At 37.0% G+C, this 19,877-nt stretch overlaps 1 protein-coding gene across 2 annotated transcripts in view; it reads left to right on the forward strand.

Moving 5' to 3' along the window:
• The first annotated feature begins 303 nt into the window (after positions 1–303).
• PPP4R3B (protein phosphatase 4 regulatory subunit 3B) overlaps positions 304–19,877 on the forward strand; it is a 53,557-nt gene continuing 33,983 nt past the window's right edge. For both annotated transcript variants that reach the window (XM_069583275.1, XM_069583276.1), the window contains exons 1-4: positions 304–874; positions 2,178–2,233; positions 12,786–12,884; positions 17,710–18,333. In XM_069583275.1, coding sequence (XP_069439376.1) covers positions 733–874; positions 2,178–2,233; positions 12,786–12,884; positions 17,710–18,333 — 921 coding nt within the window. In that variant the 5' untranslated portion in view covers positions 304–732. The remainder of the gene's footprint in view (positions 875–2,177; positions 2,234–12,785; positions 12,885–17,709; positions 18,334–19,877) is intronic.

A 19,877-nucleotide genomic window follows, 5' to 3' on the forward strand; every position in this document is an offset into this window, starting at 1 on the left:
GGATGCGTACCTCCCAGACTTGCTTCGTTTTTTCCACAGAGCTGGAGTCCACGGCTGCTCACACGCCGGGCGCAGCCCCAACAAACCGCACGAAGCCGAAGCCACAACTCCGCCCTCGCCGCCAGTGCAGAGAAGTCTCGCGGCACCAGCGAAGACCCGGAGCTCGCGAGAACCGCCCACCTGGCGAGAGCCCACGCCTGCAGGCGGGGCCGAGAGAGGAGGAAGTCGCACTTAGACCCACCCACCTCACTCCACTACCCCTCCTCGCGAGAATACTGAGCTCGGCCGACCTGGGTAGCGCGTGCAGAAACAGAGGCGTCACACGTTGGACTCGTCGGCCGCCGTAGCCCCTGCTAGGACAGCCCGTGCGAACCTGCTGGAGGAGGAAGAGAAAGGCAGAGAGAATCGGGTTACAAGATGGCGGGTCTTTAGTAGTTACCGCGGCGGCGGCGCGGCGGCGGCGGGAGAGCGAGCGAGCTCTGGGGGGTAAAGGGTGGGGAGGGTGGGTGCGTTCGGGGGTGAAGTGAGAGGTAACTGGGAATCTGGACGGCAAGGTCTCAGTGGCTCCTGTTGCCCTTTCCCGCGGCTGAACCTGGGAGCCATGGTGAACTCGGGCCTCTCCGGAGCCGCCGCCGCCGCTGCCGCCACCGCCGCTACCGTCTCTCAAGAGTGAGGGGCGTAAAGGAGGTGAGCAAGGAGGCGGCGGCTGGAACAGTGGGGACAGCAGTCACCATGTCGGATACGCGGCGGCGAGTGAAGGTCTATACCCTGAACGAAGACCGGCAATGGGACGACCGAGGCACCGGGCACGTCTCCTCTACCTATGTGGAGGAGCTCAAGGGAATGTCGCTGCTGGTTCGGGCAGAGTCCGACGGTAAGGTTATTGGAACCGTAGCATAGGGGACAATGCCTCCGGTTTGGGCACAGCCTGGGGTTTAGGCCCTGAGCCGAGTACTGTTACTGCCAGCCACTTGGAACAGCGCATTGGTTTTGTGTCTTCACTTCAGTAAGGTAAAAACAAACTACTTTGTCGGGATTGACCCTCAGTCGTACGCCGAGTCTCTGTTTCCTCCTCTTGCTAGCCTTATTAAAACACTTGATCCCTTTCTCTGCAGTCTGGCCTCTTAAAGAAGCGGGGAGAGTGTGGGAGGGAAGGGAGGAAGTAATGAAAAACAGTTTAGTGCTCTCCTTCTGACCCTCCCCGTCCCCCTTTATTTTCTTACACATTTTATCTCTGATACAAAAAATTTAATGAAACGTTACTCTTTTTTAAAAAATTGATTTTATTAACAAGCTCCAGTTGCCACAGTAGACAGGTGCTGGGAAAAACCAAAAGACGCCTTTTTCCTGGGGTTATTGCAGATTGTTGCCACGATACATGCACTCACAAGCACATACATCTTCAGACTGGGATCCCTCCAGGCTATCTTTGTAGAGGGTGCTGTGAACAAGTGAATACTTTACAACTTAAACAAGTTAGGACAGCAGACCAGACTGTAAACTTGTATTCCTTGATTTATTGTACGAGTCTAATGTGAAATATTTTTAAATGATAAAATGTATAGCCTTAATGAAGACACCTTCCTCACTGTAATCTGACCGCTGGATTTGAGCAGCTGATAACGTGCAAATAAAAGAATAATAGTCTTCGGTTTATTTTCGACACATCTTGTACTCTTGCACCTTTTTTTTAAAGTAATCATAGACATTTATTTTTACATGAGGTGGCCTTTGTTCTTAGAAAAGGATAAATGCAGTTTTGTAATTTGTGTGCAAAGTATTTAGATCCCTGTTGTGGTACTTTGTAATTTGTTTTATTTGTTAAACTGGAAATGCAATAAAAATAACTTTGTTAAAAAGAATTTGGTTTCAGGTGGTCATTTAGACCTTAAAAAGTTTCCTTTCAATAAAACTATAAGTCATCTAGTCTCTGTATATTCTTGGTCTGAATGTTGGTCTTAGATGGATTTTTTTCCCTTAAGAGTATTATGGGGATAGAATGATATGTTCTAATGCAAAGTCCAGATCTTGAGAGAAAAATGTAAACTGGAGTATATTTGATGACTTAAGATGTCTTGCCTGGGAAAGAAAAAAGTTTTTTTTTTAATGTGTATTCTGATGTTTTACTCAGGGTTTTGTAAGTTGAAACTTATAAATATTATTTTTTTAACTTTCAGGATCACTACTCTTGGAATCAAAGATAAATCCAAACACTGCATATCAAAAACAGCAGGCAAGTAGTTGTTTATCTTTAATTTGAAAGACTTCATCTGTGATCAAGGAAGTATTAATCAGACAAAGAATGGGAAAGCTTTCCTGACAAGAAAAAAAACATTTGGTAAACAAAGTTACATACTGTATGTATTTTCCTTGCAGATTAAAAGTTTTCAAACTGAAAAGTGCAAGCTTTTGTACTGGCAGTAATTTATTATCTTTGAATTGAGCCACTGTTAGTTTCTAGTAGAATACAGTGTATTCATTAGTCTTACTTAACTGCAGCTAGTCAGGTATCTTTTATACACTGTACACTAAGCCTTTTATTCTCAATCACAGTTAAAGGAAATGGCATAAAAGAAAATTCATAGGAGTACTCTTTAAAGCAAGGAAAGCCTGTTTGTGGTGTGAAAGTAGATTCTTTGACTCATACAGAGGTAAAACTTTGAAGTAGAAGCACTTAACATCCTGTTCTTTAATTGTATATTTTTAATATAATAACCAATTGATATTTTATGAAAGTGTACACTGCTTATTATGTAATGTTTTCTGTTAATATTTATTGTCTTATCTGGGAAAAGAAAATCTATGTTGTGTATTAGTGTGCCTAATTATCTAATCTGGAAATGGCAGCAGTGATTCAACCTTTCCTTTATTCTGTGAATGTTTTCTTTTTTATTATGAAAAATTTCAAAATTGAAAAGTACAGAGAATAATATAATGAGTGTCTGTGTAACACCTCCAAATTTAACAATGTTAACATTTTACCATATCTGTTTCTAATCTTTTTGTAGTGTTGAACATTGTGGATAGAATTAAAACTCTCTTTGTACCCATTTCATTCTATCCATTCTCCATCCTCCCTATAGGTAACCACTATTCTGAAATTGATGTGTATTATTTCTGTACATGCTTTTATACCTTTTCTGCATATGTATGTATCCATAAAGAATATGTAGTCTTTTGTTTGTTTTAAACTTTGCACAATTGATCTCCTATTCTTACATGTACTCTGCAGCTTTCATTTTTCACTCAGTACTGTTTTGAAGATTTGTTCATGTTAACAATGCAGATCTAGTTGGGCTTTTTTTAAAAACACTGTATGATATATACACCTGTTGTTAGAAATTTGGATTATTACTGATTTTTAGTGTGTTTGATGTGTAAAGTGAATATGGCAGAGATTTTTGGAGGAAAAGATAATTTTCCAGTGTATTTTGTGTGTGTGTGCAGTGTGTAAAGTGAATATGGTAGAGGTTTTTAAAGGAAAAAATAAATAATTTGAAGGAAAAGATCATTATATTTATATCATCAGTGCCTACTCTCTTCAAGATCAGTGAAAATTTTGATGCTCAGAAACAAATACTTTACAGTTGGAGAAATGAAATTATATGTCTATTGCACGGTGCATTGTTAGTAAAAGTCTTACTGTTAAAACAATTATTTTGTGTATACAATACATTCATAATCAGTAATTTGAAATATTTTTGAATTTTTAATATTCAAGTAATAGTGTTTTTTTCTGCTTATAAAATACTATGTGTTTTTTTGAGAGAGAATCAAACATTTATTCTGTGTTGAACCCTGAAGATATTTCTTTTAAGTCAGCTAGTCAGATGGTTATTCTCTGTCTTTATACTGACTTATACCAGAGTTATACTTTGAGTTTGTTTTTTTTGTTTGTTTGCTTGCTTGCTTCGTGACTAAATATTTTGTAATCATTTTGTTTTCCACCTGCATAAATATAAAATTCTCAGGAACTGTTTTCTTAAGTACGACTCCCTACAAATTAGTTATATTATGGAGTCTTTTCAAATTGTATATGAAATCCTTTAGTTGTTTTAACTGGAAAGATCCCCTTATGGTTTAGGTTTGTGTATAAAATAATCCATCATCATTAGTTCAGAATTACACAGTGGTTCTGTGAATATTTTTAGAAACTTTGGGACATAATTTTGTGTGTCCTGTTACTCTGCTAGAAAATTTAAATAATATAGGAGAGAGATCTTTACTTAAAAAAATTTTTTTAATGCCATTAGGGGAGTAGTTTTTGTAATTAATCACACTTAAATAATATACCATTAGGACTTTTAAAAAAATATTTCCCTCATTGAAATTTTAATAATTGTACTAAATAACATTAAAGTACTAATAATTTAGTACTTTTACTAATAAAGCTTAAGAGCTCTTCAGCAGTAAGAATACTCTGGAAAAGCTTTGTTTATAAGAATGAAAAACCTATGTAGATGAGGTCAGTTGTTTAATTATCTTTATATTTGTTTAAATTATACTTTTCTAATAGAAATCAAAGAACTATATAAGGGTTATGTTACGTTTGTTTGTTTCACCAGATCTTGTTTCATTTGCCTTATTACCAAGTTACACAAATTGGGATTTCCAAGCACATTAATATTTTTCTATGTTCATTAGAATTATCTTTTTTTTAAATGTTATCATTTGAGTATTCAATAAATTAGCCTAGAAAATTGTGTGCTTGCTTAGTTACTTCAGTCGTGTCCGACTCTTTGCAACCCTGTGGACTGTAGCCTGCCCGGCTTCTCTGTCCATTGGATTCTCCAGGCAAGAATACTGCAGTGGGTTGCTGTGCCCTCCTCCAAGGAATCTTCCTGACCTAAGGATCAAACCCATGTGTCTTAATATCTCCTGCATTGGCAGGTGGGTTCTTTACCTCTAGTGCCACGTGGGAAGCCCCTTATTTCCAAAATTTATATGAAATACATTGATCATTAGTGGGAATTTTTGGTTTTTTTATGTTTTGGGCTATGCTTTGTAGCATGTGGGATCTTAGTTCTCTGACCAGGGATCAAACCCATGCTCCCTGTGTTAGAAGTGTAGAATTTTAACCATGAGACCACCAGGGAAGTCCTCCATTGGTGGATTTTTAATTAAAAAAGAAATACCTTCAGTGAGTTAATGAGACATTCATAGTTACAGGATATTTTGCTACATTAAAGTACATTGATTAAATACAGAGAGGAATATTTAACATTCTTTTAACATTACAGTTCTAAAATGAGCTAAGTACTAAATTATGGGCTCAAAATGAGTTAGAATGAGTTGAGTTTAATGTCAAATGACTCAATAAGAAATCACTGATTGATGTCACTTCCTTTGCTTACTATGGGCAGTATTGAAGTAGTTAATGGGGAGAAGATATACTTAACCTTAAGTAGCGCATAAACTTGTGTTTAAATAAACACATTAGAAGGAAAAGACAATGATTATACGGCCTGACACAAAATACAGTGCCTGATACCTGTGTCAAAATTACAAGTTATTTAGAATCAGTTTCAGTTGATCTTGACTAAATCAGAAGCAGACTTATAGGGTGTATACTTTGTATATTGAACATAATTTTGTGTTAATTGGGTTTGGGAGAGATGTATAAAGAAGTCTTCGTCCTGGGTCTTATTGGGAGACAAGACACAACAAGTGAAACAATTAAAGAATTATAATACAAAAGCTAATAAAATGCTTTAACCCAGTCCTTCTTGAGAGCCCATGAAAGCATTTCACAGAAAGTTTAAGTTTTTTAACTGAGGTTATACAGCAGGTATGCACCAACAAAAAATACTGTGTAAAATAACTTTATTCCAGAGACTTGAGCGGTAGAAAAGAGGAAAGAGAGACTGATTTGAGCCAGAATCATTGAGAAAATCTTCACTTCTTGGTGGTGTCTGCTGAAGGATCTGTGATAGGGAAGGAAATAGTACACCTGACACAAAAGGTATTTATTAAGCCTCTTTGCAGCAGAGTTTTCTTATCTGAGAGCTTGGTTTGCTAAACAAAAGGGAGCCAGTATAGTTTCTTGAGTAGGAGTCTAACGTGAAAGTAATACCCTGTTTAGGAACCCAGTGTGGCAATGTTATGAATATTGAATTGAGGGTAAGGAGGGAAATAGAAGAGCTTTAGGTAGCAAGACCTTTGCAGTAATTAAGATCAAGAAAATGAAAGTCTGTTCAAGTATAGTAAGTGGAATTGGAAAAGAAGAAATAGAACTTCAGTATATTTTCAAGAAAGTGCTGGAAAATTTGAGTAATGATTAAATATGAAAGAGAACTGACTGATTCACATTTTTGTACAGCAGAAATCAACACAACATTATAAAGTAATTATCTAATTAAAAAACTTTTTACCACACACAAAAAAATTTTTTAAGGGAATCAAAGGTTACTAGTAGTGTTGAGTTTTGGGGCCATGAAAATGATGGTTCTCTCCAGAAACTGGGAAGTTGAGAAGAAAGCAGTTTTACATTTATCATATGGTTATGTGCTGCTTTTTTTTAAATGTTTTTATTTTGAATAGGTAATACATTCATGTTTTTTAAAACAAGAAAGTATCTTTTAAGTCTCGTACTCTGGATTCTGTCCATACAGTTTCCTTTACTAGAGGCCACCAGTGTTACCAGTTTCTTGTATACCCTGCTAGAGGTTTTATGCGTATGTAACAAATTTGCATGCAGTCAACTACATAAAATTCTCCCTTTTATTGGCATAAGTGGCAGCAAACTGCATTTTGTTCTGTGCCTTATTTTCATTTCGTCTTTGACATGAGTAAAATGAATAGGTCTGAAAATTGAACATTCTGGGACTAGAATTAGAGTAAGAGTTTGGTATAGGAGATTCTGATTTGAAAATCATTGAATGTTATTTTTAGCGACAAGAGGAGATTACCTTTGAGAGAGAAGGATAGAGAAAAGAACAGAGCTTAAGGCTGAGTCTGGTTAAACTGTCTACATTTACTCATTCATCCAGTAATACTTGTTTGAGAGCTATTTGTGGTTTGATTACTATCAGTAATTTGGATTTTTAAAGTGCAGTTGAAGGCTCTTGAAGAGTTTTCAGCATAGAAATGACATGATCCAAAATAGTAAATCAGTCTGTAGAATTGAAGACAAGCAATAAATGAGAGACTGGTTGAGAGAGTGCAGCAGAGTCTAGTAAGCTAGAGAGAATGTTGAATCCAGTTAGGGTAATGGCAGTAGAGATGGAAAGAGGAGGGGTGGTTAGATTTGAGATATATGTGAAGATAGAATTGACAGGGCATACTGCAGGATTAGATGTTTGGTAGTCAGGAATAAGGAAGATACAATGAAGAAGAAGGAATAAGCAATTGGAAAGAATAGAGCATCAGGAAAATATGTTGTCTTCAAACCAAGGGAAAATATAATTGGTAAGGAAAGAAGGGCCAGTCAGGCAGCAAATGCTGTTTCATATCCTTTCAAGAGAAAGACTGAGAATATTCTACATTTTGGTTGGAAGAATGTCCACTGAAATGAAGGTAGAAATAAAAATAATCTTACTGTATCTATCTATGAATTGGCAAAATAATCCAATAAAATTGAGGATGTTGAGGTTTAGCCTAAGAACCATTATGAGGAATGAACTAATGAGTATGTGAGAGGTAAAGAAGTTTATAAAATTTTGAATGTTGCATTAAAATAGCTGCATGAATTTGTAATTAGTAGAATCCAGTCTGCACTTTGAACTGTAAATCAAGTGCATAAGTAGAGGACATGAAAGATTAAGTACGAAACATGAGGCAGAGTGATTGGGTAGTGGTCTGGAATGGAACCAAGAGGGAATCTGGATATCATATGGAGAGGTCTTTCTTACTTAGGGTCCTTTTTATTTCCTTTCTTCACTAGTGGCTCAGAGAAACTGCTGGCAATGCCAGATATGCAGGTTCAGTCCCTGGTTTGGGAAGATCCTCTGGAGAAGGAAATGGCAACCTACTCCAGTATTCTTCCCTGGAGAGTTCGTGGGCAGAGGAGCCTGGCAGGCCCGAGTCCCTGGGGTTGCAGAGAGTCGGACACAACTGAGCAACTAACACTTTCACTTCACTTGTTTCTTACAATGCAGCAGGAGAGATGCTTGGGAAGCAAGTGTATTTTGCCATTTTTTAGAATTTGTTCACATTTCTTATGGGGCATAGTGATAGAAACATGGGTTTTAGAATTTCATGGATACTCTTTAACAGTTTTTAATTCCATTATTTCTATCTTTATGATTTTGAGCAAATTTTCTCTGAACCTCCCTTTTTAAATGGAGATACTACCTGACTCATGTAATAGTTTTGAATTAATATATGAAAATTGCTTTAGCACGGTACCTGACACATAAGCACAGTAAGATAACTGTATTCATGGTCATCTTATAGTAATCCTTATGTAGGCAGCATTTTCCTCTTTTCCAGAAAGGAAAGACAATCAAAGAAGTAAAATATTCAGCTGAAAGTCATGGAAATAGTGGACAGTGAGACTGTGGGTGGTGCCACCAGGTCCTCGATCTAGTTCAGGGTTACTCCCATTGCACCAAATAGATTTTGAGATGATAAGACACTACTACTGTAAGTGGTGTCATCATGTCTGTCTTGGACTGTATGTTATACCATACTGTATGTAATACTATGCATAGATTTAAAAATCTCTCAGAAAGCATTTAGGCCAACTGTTGTTATAAACTGCAGGGGCTTCCTGGATAACTCAGTGATAAAGAATCCACCAGCCATTGCAAGGATGCAGGTTCAATCCCTGGGTCAGGAAGATCCCCTGGAGAAGGAAATGGCAACCCACTCCAGTATTTTTGCCTGGAAATCCTGCACAGAGGAGCCAGGCTACAGTCCACGGGGTCACAAAAGAGTTGGACAGGAATTAGCGACTAAACAACAACAGAGAGTTACATGCTGTATTTTCTGGTTAATCTCACTGATTTCAGGCATCACATTGATTTTGAACCTGTAAATTGAATACTGTAAATCTAATAATCTTTTCCTATTTTATAAAAAATTAGTATTCCTTTTGAAAAACTTCAGCTCTTCCTCTATCGATTTTGTCAAAGTCATTGGGAGCAAAGATAGGGTTAGTCTGGCAAGCAGTAGGATCTCACATATTTTATGAGTAGATTTTATTCATGTTAATAAAGTGGATCAGTACTAAGGAAGAGAACTGAAGCATAATTCATTGGTTTGTTAGACCCTTTAAAAATGTGTCATGGATTTCTTAGCGAATATATAAAAATTGGAGCCCCTTTCCCCAAAAAAGATGTTATGAATCAGGTTTTAGATAAAATTTTAAGGCGTCTGTAGACTCTGGATTAAGAACCTCTGGTTTAAACACTATTTGACTCAAGAATGTGTTTTTAATATATAAAATTGAAAATAACTATTTCTCATAATAAAACTGCATTGTGAAAACCTGTTAGTGGAGGCTAAATTGTCAGGTTTCTCTAGCTCATGTCTTACTCCCATGCTGGGCTTGAACATAATCACCTTTATTTTTTCTTCTTCTTTCTTTTTACACAATCAGACCAAATAAAATTTTAAAGCTCATTTTAAATCTGACTTCCATAGGGATATAGTGGTGATTAACTGTTTTAGTTAATAGAGGAAAACTATGCTTTCCTTGGTTTAAACTGAGACATTAATAACATCCCAAAGATACGTGTGCCACACACTGATTAGGAAAAAAAAGAAAGATCACAACGTACAGTGATTGAAAACAATTTACTATGAAAAATTGGGCTTGACTCAATTTAGGCTTTTTGGTATGTAAGAAATTGTGCCATTTGACACTTCATTCTGGTATAAATATTCTTATGCCAGCTCTCTATATATGTTCCCTTACCCGGCAATTTGACCCTTGGAATAAGCAGTTCTAAACAGTCCTTTTTAACGGGTGCTTTTTTACCCAGACAGTAAGGTACGGAGGAGAGAGAAAAGGAAAGATGGATTTTGTCATCATTTGACTGAATAACAACAACATAGAGATGGAAGGTGTCTCTGACAGCATTTCCCTTTTCTCTGTTAACCAGCTGGTGGTGTACTTAGGTCATGTTCTCAAATTTGACTTACCCAAAGAATTACCTGAGATCCTTGTTAAAAATAAAGATTCTTAGACTTACTCCAGACCTGTATCCAGGGGAGAAGCATGGGAATCTGTATTTTTTACCTTTGCATTGAAAACAATTCTGAATATAAATCCTATTTAGTTTCTGGGATTTTGATTGGCTTATGGATAAAGAGTTTACTGTTAAGGATGGGAAAGAAAGAACAAAAGAAAATGGTTAAGAAGAAAGATACTGCATCATTTTAATTCAGACTTTGTTGCTTACTTGGACTTTTCTCGGAAGATAGATTGGAACCAAAATAGAAGGGGCATTTAATACCTGGATAAAGAAAGGGTTTTGAATTTCATTCATTATGCTATACTAGTGATCTCCAAAATGGAATGCACAGTATGAATCATTGGAGAAGAAACCTGTTCATCAAAAATTGAATTTTGCTAATATTTAATGAAGTCACATGGTGAAGAATCAAAAATAAGCATGGTATTCTGAGAGAAGGGGATTCCCTGGTAGCTCAACTTTTAAAGAATCCACCTGCAATGCAGGAGACCTCGGTTCAATTCCTGGGTCAGGAAGATCCACTGAAGAAGGGATAGGCTACCCACTCCAGTATTTTTGGGCTTCCCTGGTGGTTCAGCTGGTAGAGAATCTGCCTGCAATGCAGGAGACCTGGGTTTGATCCCTGGGTTGAGAAGATCTGGAGAAGAGAAAGGCTACCCTCTCCAGTATTCTGGCCTGGAGAATGGGGTCGCAGAGTCAGACATGATTGAGCAATTTTCACTTTTCTGAGAGAAGAGTAACATTTCCATGAAGACTGTTCCCCACCTATTATGAGTTGTTATAGACTGTATATGCAGATAAATATTTACAGATATTTTCCAACTAAACATAACCCTAACAAAAATGTGTGTGTGCCTTAAAATGGGTTGAAGACAGTAACGAAAGTGCAAGTCAACAAGATAGTTGTCAAACTGATTTACACTTAGTGTAGTCTGTCTGTTGGCCAAGTGACAAAGCCAAAACAATGATTAAAATAGATAGTATAAAAAGTTGTCCCTCCCCCCCAAATTCAGGATTGCTAAAAGGATGGCATTAAATATGGATTTGTATCTCCCGTCAGTTATGGATATACTATGCCCTAACTATATTGGGTCTTAAAATTCTTAGTAATAATAATATGGAGCCATTACAGTTTAAACATTTTTAAAATATGGCTTATCTTTTTAAGCTTTATATAAGCCTTTTAATTTCTGTTTTAGTATGAAATTAATGTTTTATAAAGTACATATGGCTCTACTAATAATATATTCCTTAAATAATATGAAAGTAATTTGAGGCACACAGGTTTTAAAAGTTTGGAGATCACTATTTCTGCAGCTGCTTTTCTGTTGAGCTCTAAGAAACTCGGGAACTAAGGAAAGAACATGGACCCTCTGCAGGTGCCCTAGTGCTTTAACCAGAATAGCTTTGTTTTTATCTTCTTTTTTTTAATGGAGATTCTTAGTAAAATTTTGATGATAAAAAGAGCTCTCTTGATTTTTAAAAAAGATTTCAAAACCTCTTCTGTACATGACGGGAGCAACTAAAGGTTTTTAAATCAAAGAGTGGCCTACTCAAATAAAGGGGCTTTCCAGGTGGTGCTAACAGTAAAGAACTCTTGTGCCAGTGCAGGAGACAAAAGAGAGGGGTTCAGTCTTGGATCAGGAAGATCCTTTGGAGGAGGCATGGCAACCCACTCCAGTGTTCTTGCCTGGAGAATCCCATGGACAGTGGAGCTTGGTGGGGCTATAGGTCCCATAGACAGAGGAGCCTGGTGGGCAAAGAGTTGGACATGGCTGAAGCGACTTAGCACACCAGCACGATGGCAAACAATCCCTTCTAAGAAGCATGGCCAATAAGAAGCAAGAACACAGATTCTCAGTGTTCTTTTTACCTGGTTATACAACAAATAAGTGTTAATCTGAGTCCTAGATTAATTAAAAGATATTTTTTACTTTCTTGTTAGATCTACCAAAGTACTGAAATGTTTTCATTTTGAAAATTTTGTCTTTATTGGGGTTCACTTTTAGTTTTCTATTTTTTAATAGGCTATAATATTTATAAATTACCAGTTAACTGAACAATTAATAAATGTTTTCATAAATTACAGTTTTGATAATTGAAATAACCTCAGATGGCATTTTTTTGAAATTCAAAGGTTTAGCCATATTAAACTTCCATTATTATGTATCCTTCAAAAGTCCATTTCATTTAGGTTCTCATAATGATTTTAGTGTTTATACTTGTGTTTTAATTTAAAACCAAACTTTAGTTTTTAATAAGGGAGTTGACAGTTTTTCCCCAAAAGCATAACCTTTGGGAGAGACATAATTAAAGACATCTGAATGTGTATACTATACTTTGGCCAAGTGCTAGACTTTTGATTAAACGTTATCTCGGTAACATGAGCCTGCTAACATATCTTAATATTTTTTGTGTCAGAAGATTGCTTACTGACACTTACAGTGTCAAAGCTATGATTTCTTTGCCTGTATAATACTAAAGTTACAAAGGATAACAAAATGCAATTACATGGTGTCAATTGAGTGCACATTAATTGCACTTATCTGAGGGCATTGCTTTGCTGTTTCTTGTGCGCTTGATTTTTACTTATACTTTGTAGTTAGTTATTCTGGTGTGATGACACAAATCTTTATTTTTAAACAGGATACGTTAATTGTTTGGTCAGAAGCTGAAAACTATGATCTGGCACTAAGTTTCCAGGAAAAAGCTGGCTGTGATGAGATCTGGGAAAAAATTTGTCAGGTAAGGTTATTTTAATAATATTTAACTTGCATGCATTCTTGATTTTTTTTTTCCATTTTATCTAAAAGAGGTATGTTAAAATGTGGAGAGATAAAACAGAAAACAAGCATATAGGAAGGCTGACTGCCCATGTGGCTGACTCTAGTCTCCAGCACTCCCAGATGTTGAGCTGATACTGTGTGGCCCAAGATCTCCACCATAAACCATACAGTTAGCCATACATGTATGTGCATGATATATCTGGCATAGCACAAGGCCCCCAGGTAAACAAAACCACTCCTAATAGACCGTATATTCAGAATGCTTAGGGATTACCTCTCACGAATTAGGCAAGGTCCAAACCTTCCTTGAGGCAAGAGTAGTCCTTTACTGCAAAGATCACCATTTGACCGCTTGGCTGAGACTGTTACACCAAAATGATCATATTTGCCTTAGCATGTACATTTAGTGTAGCATATATGCGACAAAGCAGTAGTATCGGTATCAACATGGCTAACGTGGAGGAGCCAATCTGGGCTAGGGATAGATTTAAAGAAAAAACTATTCTGTCCTATAAAGCCATGATTTACTTTTTTGCACTATTTTGACTGATCATTTCCCTGCTTCATCTACTATAATTTGTTTTAATACCTTACGGTCAACTCTTAAGAAAACTCTTTAGTATAGAAATTAGCTGATGGTTAATAGCTAGTAAGTCCATTTATTCTTCATGTCAATCATTTTCTATTGACATTACATGCTAAGGAGCTTTACTTCAATTTTCCAGAGCATTTGATCATGAATATCAATATTATCATAAAGCTTATGTACGTAAGGTAGTTGGATCAACAGTAGTAATGTTATACCATGTGTGGTAGTAGATATAATCTGAAAAGTAAGAATCCAAGTGGATACTGGCACATTACTGTTGGGTTGGCCAAGTTGTTTGTGGCTTTTCCAGAATATGTTACAAAGCTTCTTTGTAGAAAGGACAAGCTTCTTTGGCCAAACCAGTAGAATCCCACTCAGTCATTAATAATTAGTCCATGAGTTCATCATATTGTATGGCAGTGTCTCCCAGAGTGGTGTCAGTTCTGTCTGGTTGACCTACAGACTTCCATTCAACTTTTTTGAGTCCAAGGAGCAGTGGTAGACTTAGTAAATATATAGCTTCAGCCTCCAGGCATCTGTTATAATTGAGCTAAGAGAATACCATCTCTTACCCTGAGCTTTTTTAAGGCACCCATGTTAATACTTGATTTCTCTCATTACCTACTTGTTCATTACTTTGCCCTCTGTTATCATTTCTCCTCCCTATTTGTCATTGATTTTTACCCAAACTTTTCCACCTTTGAAAGGAATGTTATGTTTGGCCACTCTGCTGGTCTCCCAAGGTTAATTTTTTACTACACAACTCAGTACTACACTTTTAAGATCTATCCGTGTTTCTGAGTATACATTTAGTTTATTGCTCCCAGCTACTGTGTGGTATTCTATAGAACCATACATTATGTTTTAGTTCTGGGAGGTCATTCCTGACTTTGAAAGAACAATTTCAATAAAAAACACGTTTCTTGGTCATTTCTTAACTCCTTATAATGAGAAAATAGAATTCCTCTCTGAAAAAGATTGATAGTTCAAGGAGTACTAAGTATCTTAAGGGTAATGGTGAATGATAGAATCATTGGGAAGAAAGAAATTACAGAAACCTGGAGCTCAGATAATTGATAATATATGGAGCTGTTAGAAAGCATAGTCAAAAATACATATGGAGCTTTTAACCTTAGAAAATGGTAGGGACATTTTCTTTGAAACAGATGAAGGAAGTGAGTAAAGATGTAAGTTGTGAGATGGAAAAGAAGAATATTGGAGGAAGTTGAATACTCAGTGGCCTCTTGGAGAAAAAGATCTCTTTTGTGAGACTTAAAGGAGAAATAGTGTTTGACAGTTGAAAAGGAAAACAATTTAAAGCAGTAACTATAAGGCACTGATGACTGTGATTGGTGTGTGGGAAATACAAATTTTCATTGAGAATCCTATTGATAGTGGACTTGCCATGAACGTTTTCATCATAAAGTTGACTGACTTTAAGAATGTTAAGGACAGTTTATGTTGTAATAACAAAATCTTGAAATTTCAGTGGCTTATCACAACAAAAGCTTGGTTTTTTTCCCTTAATGCTGTTTGACCAATATTGGAGAGGAAGGAACTTTGCTTAGCAGAGTCACTCGGGGGCCCAAGTTGATAAGAGAATTCATTTTAATATTTCCAAGGTTATTGCAAAGTGGGAAAGAAAAGTGATGAATCAGGGGCACTGGTTTTTAAAATCTCTTTCCAGAAGTTACACATGGCACTTTTGTTCACATTTTATTGGCCAAAGCAAGTCACACAGCTCCGTGTAACTTCACTGAATCAATGAACTCACATGCACAAGAGACAGAACCAGAAATACCTGGTGGACAGCACTGCTGTGTGTTAGTCTCTCAGTCATGTCTAACTCTGCAACCCCATGGATTGTAGCCCACCAGGCTCTTCTGTGCATGGGATTCTCCAGGCAAGGATACTGGAGTGGGTTGCCATTTCCTTCTCCAGGGGATCTTCCTGACCCAGGGATCGAACCCAGGTCTCCTGCATTGCAAGCAGATGCTTTACCACCTGTGCTACTAGGGAAGCCCGGTGGATGACACTTTTGACATCCAAATAGATACTTGGGTTTGTGTGCCATTGACAGATCAGAGTTACGTTTAGGAGAGAATTGAGGAAGCTTGTAAGGGTTAATACTAGATAACAAATAAAACATGCTATAACCAAATTAATGGTTCCAGAGCTGTGCTTTTATTCTTAAACTTATGCAAACCGTGTTCATTTGAAGGGTAAGTTAACTCCTCTGGTTTCCTCTTTTTTGTTCTTTGTAACCTCTGATTCTTCTTCCTTCCCTCAGGCTTCCATTCCTCTTTTCTCTGGTTTCTGTTAGAGTCTTCTGGGCTTAACTGCCACCCTAATACCAAATATCTATCTTCTGTCTTATCTTTCCAGAGTAATAGGCCCATGGGCTTCCCGTGTGGTTCAATTATTAAGAATCCACTTGCCAAACAGGAGACACAGGTTCAGTCCCTGGGTCGGGAAGATCCCCTGAAGAAGGAAATAGCAACCCACTCCAATATCGTTGCCTGGAAAATCCCATGGACAGAGGAGCCTAGTGGACTACAGTCCATAGGGTCACAAAAGAGACAGACGTGACTTAGTAACTAAACAACAGTAGCCCCACAGGTTTAGTTGTCAGCTGGATATTCAGACACCTCAAGCTCAACATCAGTTGGTTAAAGAAGCCATAATCTTCCTAATGACAAGTTTAAAGCTGTGGGGTCATTGTGATTCCTTTTCTCTTTTATAGCTATTCCTCATCTGCTCCAACATCACAATCCAAATTCAGTTGTTCATTTAGCCTTTGGAATAACAACCTATTTTACCTATATTTTCAAATTTATCTCATGCAGCTGATGCTAGGTCAACTTTCTAAAGTGCTACACATTCACTTCCCTGAACAATCCAGATATTTTAGCTTGACTTTCCATGATCTGGTTTCATTCACTCTGCATTTCCAGTTTTGCTATTTGCCATGTGTATGTCCTATACTTTCATTTCTCTGGCTCTGTGCTCTTTCCCCTTGCACTTTGAGTACCTTTTTCTCCCTCTGAATCTTACTTTTTTCTCTCTCTTAAGATTTCTTAAAATCTCAAATGCCGTGGCTTTTATGATCCCTTCCTTGTATTCTTTGCTCACTCCCACCCCAAGAGCTGGAAGGAATTTTCCTTCCTGTGAATTTCCAAGATATTTTATCTGAACTGTTCTTATGACCTTGCTTATAGTGTACCTTAAATTTATGTGTCATCCTCCTTAGGCCCAGATATTCTGTTGAAAACTCAGAAGTAAAAAAATACTGTCACTCCTCTAGAGAAAAAAATACAGATGCATTAGTATATCCATCTACTTTTTTCTCTTAAGTTCTTAGATCTTTTTTCATGTGTTGCTTTGGTGAATTTGGAAATTCGTGGAACTTTGTCTATTTAGGATATTCAGGATGTTTTAAGGTGGAGAACAGAAGATTATTACACGATGGATTAGGAATTAGAAAAATTTATGAAAAGTCAAATTCTAAACTTTTTCTTTTAGAATAATTCACTAGAAAATTTGTTAGCCTTGCTTTTCTTCAGTCATAAAGCAGTCAACTTGAATCATACAGCAGTTCTTTATTCATTATGGTGTAATTTTTATCTAGATGTTAGAACCTTTGGAGGCTTTATCACAGATGTTAAATGAATGCCAGTTTTTGAAATAATAGATTTTTTTTTATTAGTCTGTTTATCAGTTTCAGACTCAGAGCAAAAGCAAATATTTTTTCAAAAATATTTTGAGGAAATCTTACTTTCTTATTCTTGAATAGACAAGGAGTTGGGTTTTAATTTGATTTGAACTTAATAGTGTCCTTGTTAAGCCAGTGTGGTGGTGCTTTGTTATACATAATAATTTTGAGGACTGAGAGAAGAGTTAATTTCTGCAAAGTTCACTCCGCATTATCAAATATTGAGGTTATTAGGTATCAGAATTAACCTCAAGGTATAAGTTGGGAAATTTAGAAGTGAAATCATCTGCAGTCAGCAGCTGAAGACTCAAATAACTGACTGTAAGCTAGTAATATTTCCTCCTCTACACTTCACTTTTAATTAACAATGTATTAGGATTAATTCCTTAAAAGGTATATTTACTTAAATTCAGTGGTGAGTGATTTGGTTTCCGAAATTTTGAATTCTTTTGTATTTTAAGGTAACCAGCTGTATATTTTTAGGTTCAAGGTAAGGATCCATCAGTGGAAGTCACACAGGACCTTATTGATGAATCAGAAGAAGAACGATTTGAAGAAATGCCTGAAACCAGTCATCTGATTGACCTACCCACGTGTGAACTCAATAAACTTGAAGAGATTGCTGACTTAGTTACCTCAGTTCTCTCCTCACCTATCCGTAGAGAAAAGCTGGCTCTGGCCTTGGAAAATGAAGGCTATATTAAAAAACTACTGCAGTTATTCCAAGCTTGTGAGAACCTGGAAAACACTGAAGGCTTACACCATTTGTATGAAATTATTAGAGGAATCTTATTCCTAAATAAGGCAACTCTGTTTGAGGTTATGTTTTCTGATGAGTGTATCATGGATGTCGTGGGATGTCTTGAATATGACCCTGCTTTGGCTCAGCCAAAAAGGCACCGAGAATTCTTGACCAAAACTGCAAAGTTTAAGGAAGTTATACCAATAACAGACTCTGAACTAAGGCAAAAAATACATCAGACTTACAGGGTACAGTACATTCAGGACATCATTTTGCCTACACCATCTGTTTTTGAAGAGAATTTTCTTTCTACTCTTACATCTTTTATTTTCTTCAACAAAGTTGAAATAGTCAGCATGTTGCAGGTAAGTAAACTGAGGTGTTCGTCACAATTCTGTTTTCAAATACGTAGTCACCCTAATAGTTAAGCTGGTGTTTGTTCCTTCTTTTTGAAATATTTATTTTGTTTGCTTTAAATGTACTATCAAACACTGAAAACAGGGCTTTATCTCATAGTTTTCTGTAGAGTCATTTATTAGTGTGATCTTTTATATTTCTAAATCTCCTGTCATGCAGCTGGAGTTTTTTGTTTTTTTTTTTTTTTTTTTACTTTTTTCGCATTTAAAACATTGTGGTACAGTATATGTGACATAAAATTCAGAATTTTAATTTTTAAGTGTACAGTTCATAGTGTGTACATTGACAGTGCTATACAGTCATCACTACTATCCATTTCCCAAACTTTTCCATCTTAAACAGAACCAGCTGATTTTTAAAAATACCTTTTATGCCATTTTGTGAGACCTAATTATTATTGTGGGTATGTGTGACTGTGTGTGCTTAAAGATTCCCAGATAATTCAGATATGCAGCCAGGACTGAGACTAACTGATTTTATTCTGTTTCCTTGAACTGTATAATGGAAGTTTTATACCTCTAATGGTGAATGAGTCCTGGGTTTGGCATTTTGGTTTTGTGCGTGTGCCCATTTTTACATTGTTGCAGAGAAAAAAGTTTTGATTTCAGACTTTATAGGAGCAGCTCCTCTTTTCCCCTTAAGGTTTTGTTACCTAAAGTAGTTCAGTTCAGTTTAGTCGCTCAGTCGTGTCCAACTTTTTGCGACCCCATGAATCGCAGCACGCCAGGCCTCCCTGTCCATCACCATCTCCCGGAGTTCACTCAGACTCAACTTCCATCGAGTCGGTGATGCCATCCAGCCATCTCATCCTCGGTCGTCCCCTTTTCCTCCTGCCCCCAATCCCTCCCAGCGTCAGAGTCTTTTCCAATGAGTCAGCTCTTCGCATGAGGTGGCCAAAGTATTGGAGTTTCTACTTCAGCATCATTCCTTCCAAAGAACACCCAGGGCTGATCTCCTTCAGAATGGACTGGTTGGATCTCCTTGCAGTCCAAGGGACTCTGAAGAGTCTTCTCCAACACATGCACAACTTGACTTAGAATAATTATGATTTATTAAAAGCTTTTAAAGTGAAATGGTAAAGAAAAACTGAAATGATCTAAGGAAAATAGTTTAATTATTAATACTTAGAGAAGCAGGGATTTAGGGGGAGATTTCCCAGCTGTATTTATGATAGGCTTTAAGCTGTCATTCAGTAGCTCCCTTAATACATATATCAGAACAGAGTGCTTTTGTAGAATATTGTCAAGAATAATAGGGGCTTCCCTGGTGGTCCAGTGGGTAAAACTCTGTATTCCCAACGTAGGGGACCCAGATTCGATCCCTGGTCGGGGAGCTAGATCCCACAAGTCACAATTAAGAGTGCTCTTGCCACAGCTAAGACCCAGCACAGCCAAATTTAAAAAAAAATTTTTTTTTAAATAATAGAGATCAGGGGAAGAAAATACTAGGAATCAGAAAGCATTCTTCTAGCAGACTGTAGTACTTGAAATTG

This window comes from Ovis canadensis, chromosome 3, assembly GCF_042477335.2.
Source record: "Ovis canadensis isolate MfBH-ARS-UI-01 breed Bighorn chromosome 3, ARS-UI_OviCan_v2, whole genome shotgun sequence".
Taxonomy (NCBI): domain Eukaryota; kingdom Metazoa; phylum Chordata; class Mammalia; order Artiodactyla; family Bovidae; genus Ovis; species Ovis canadensis.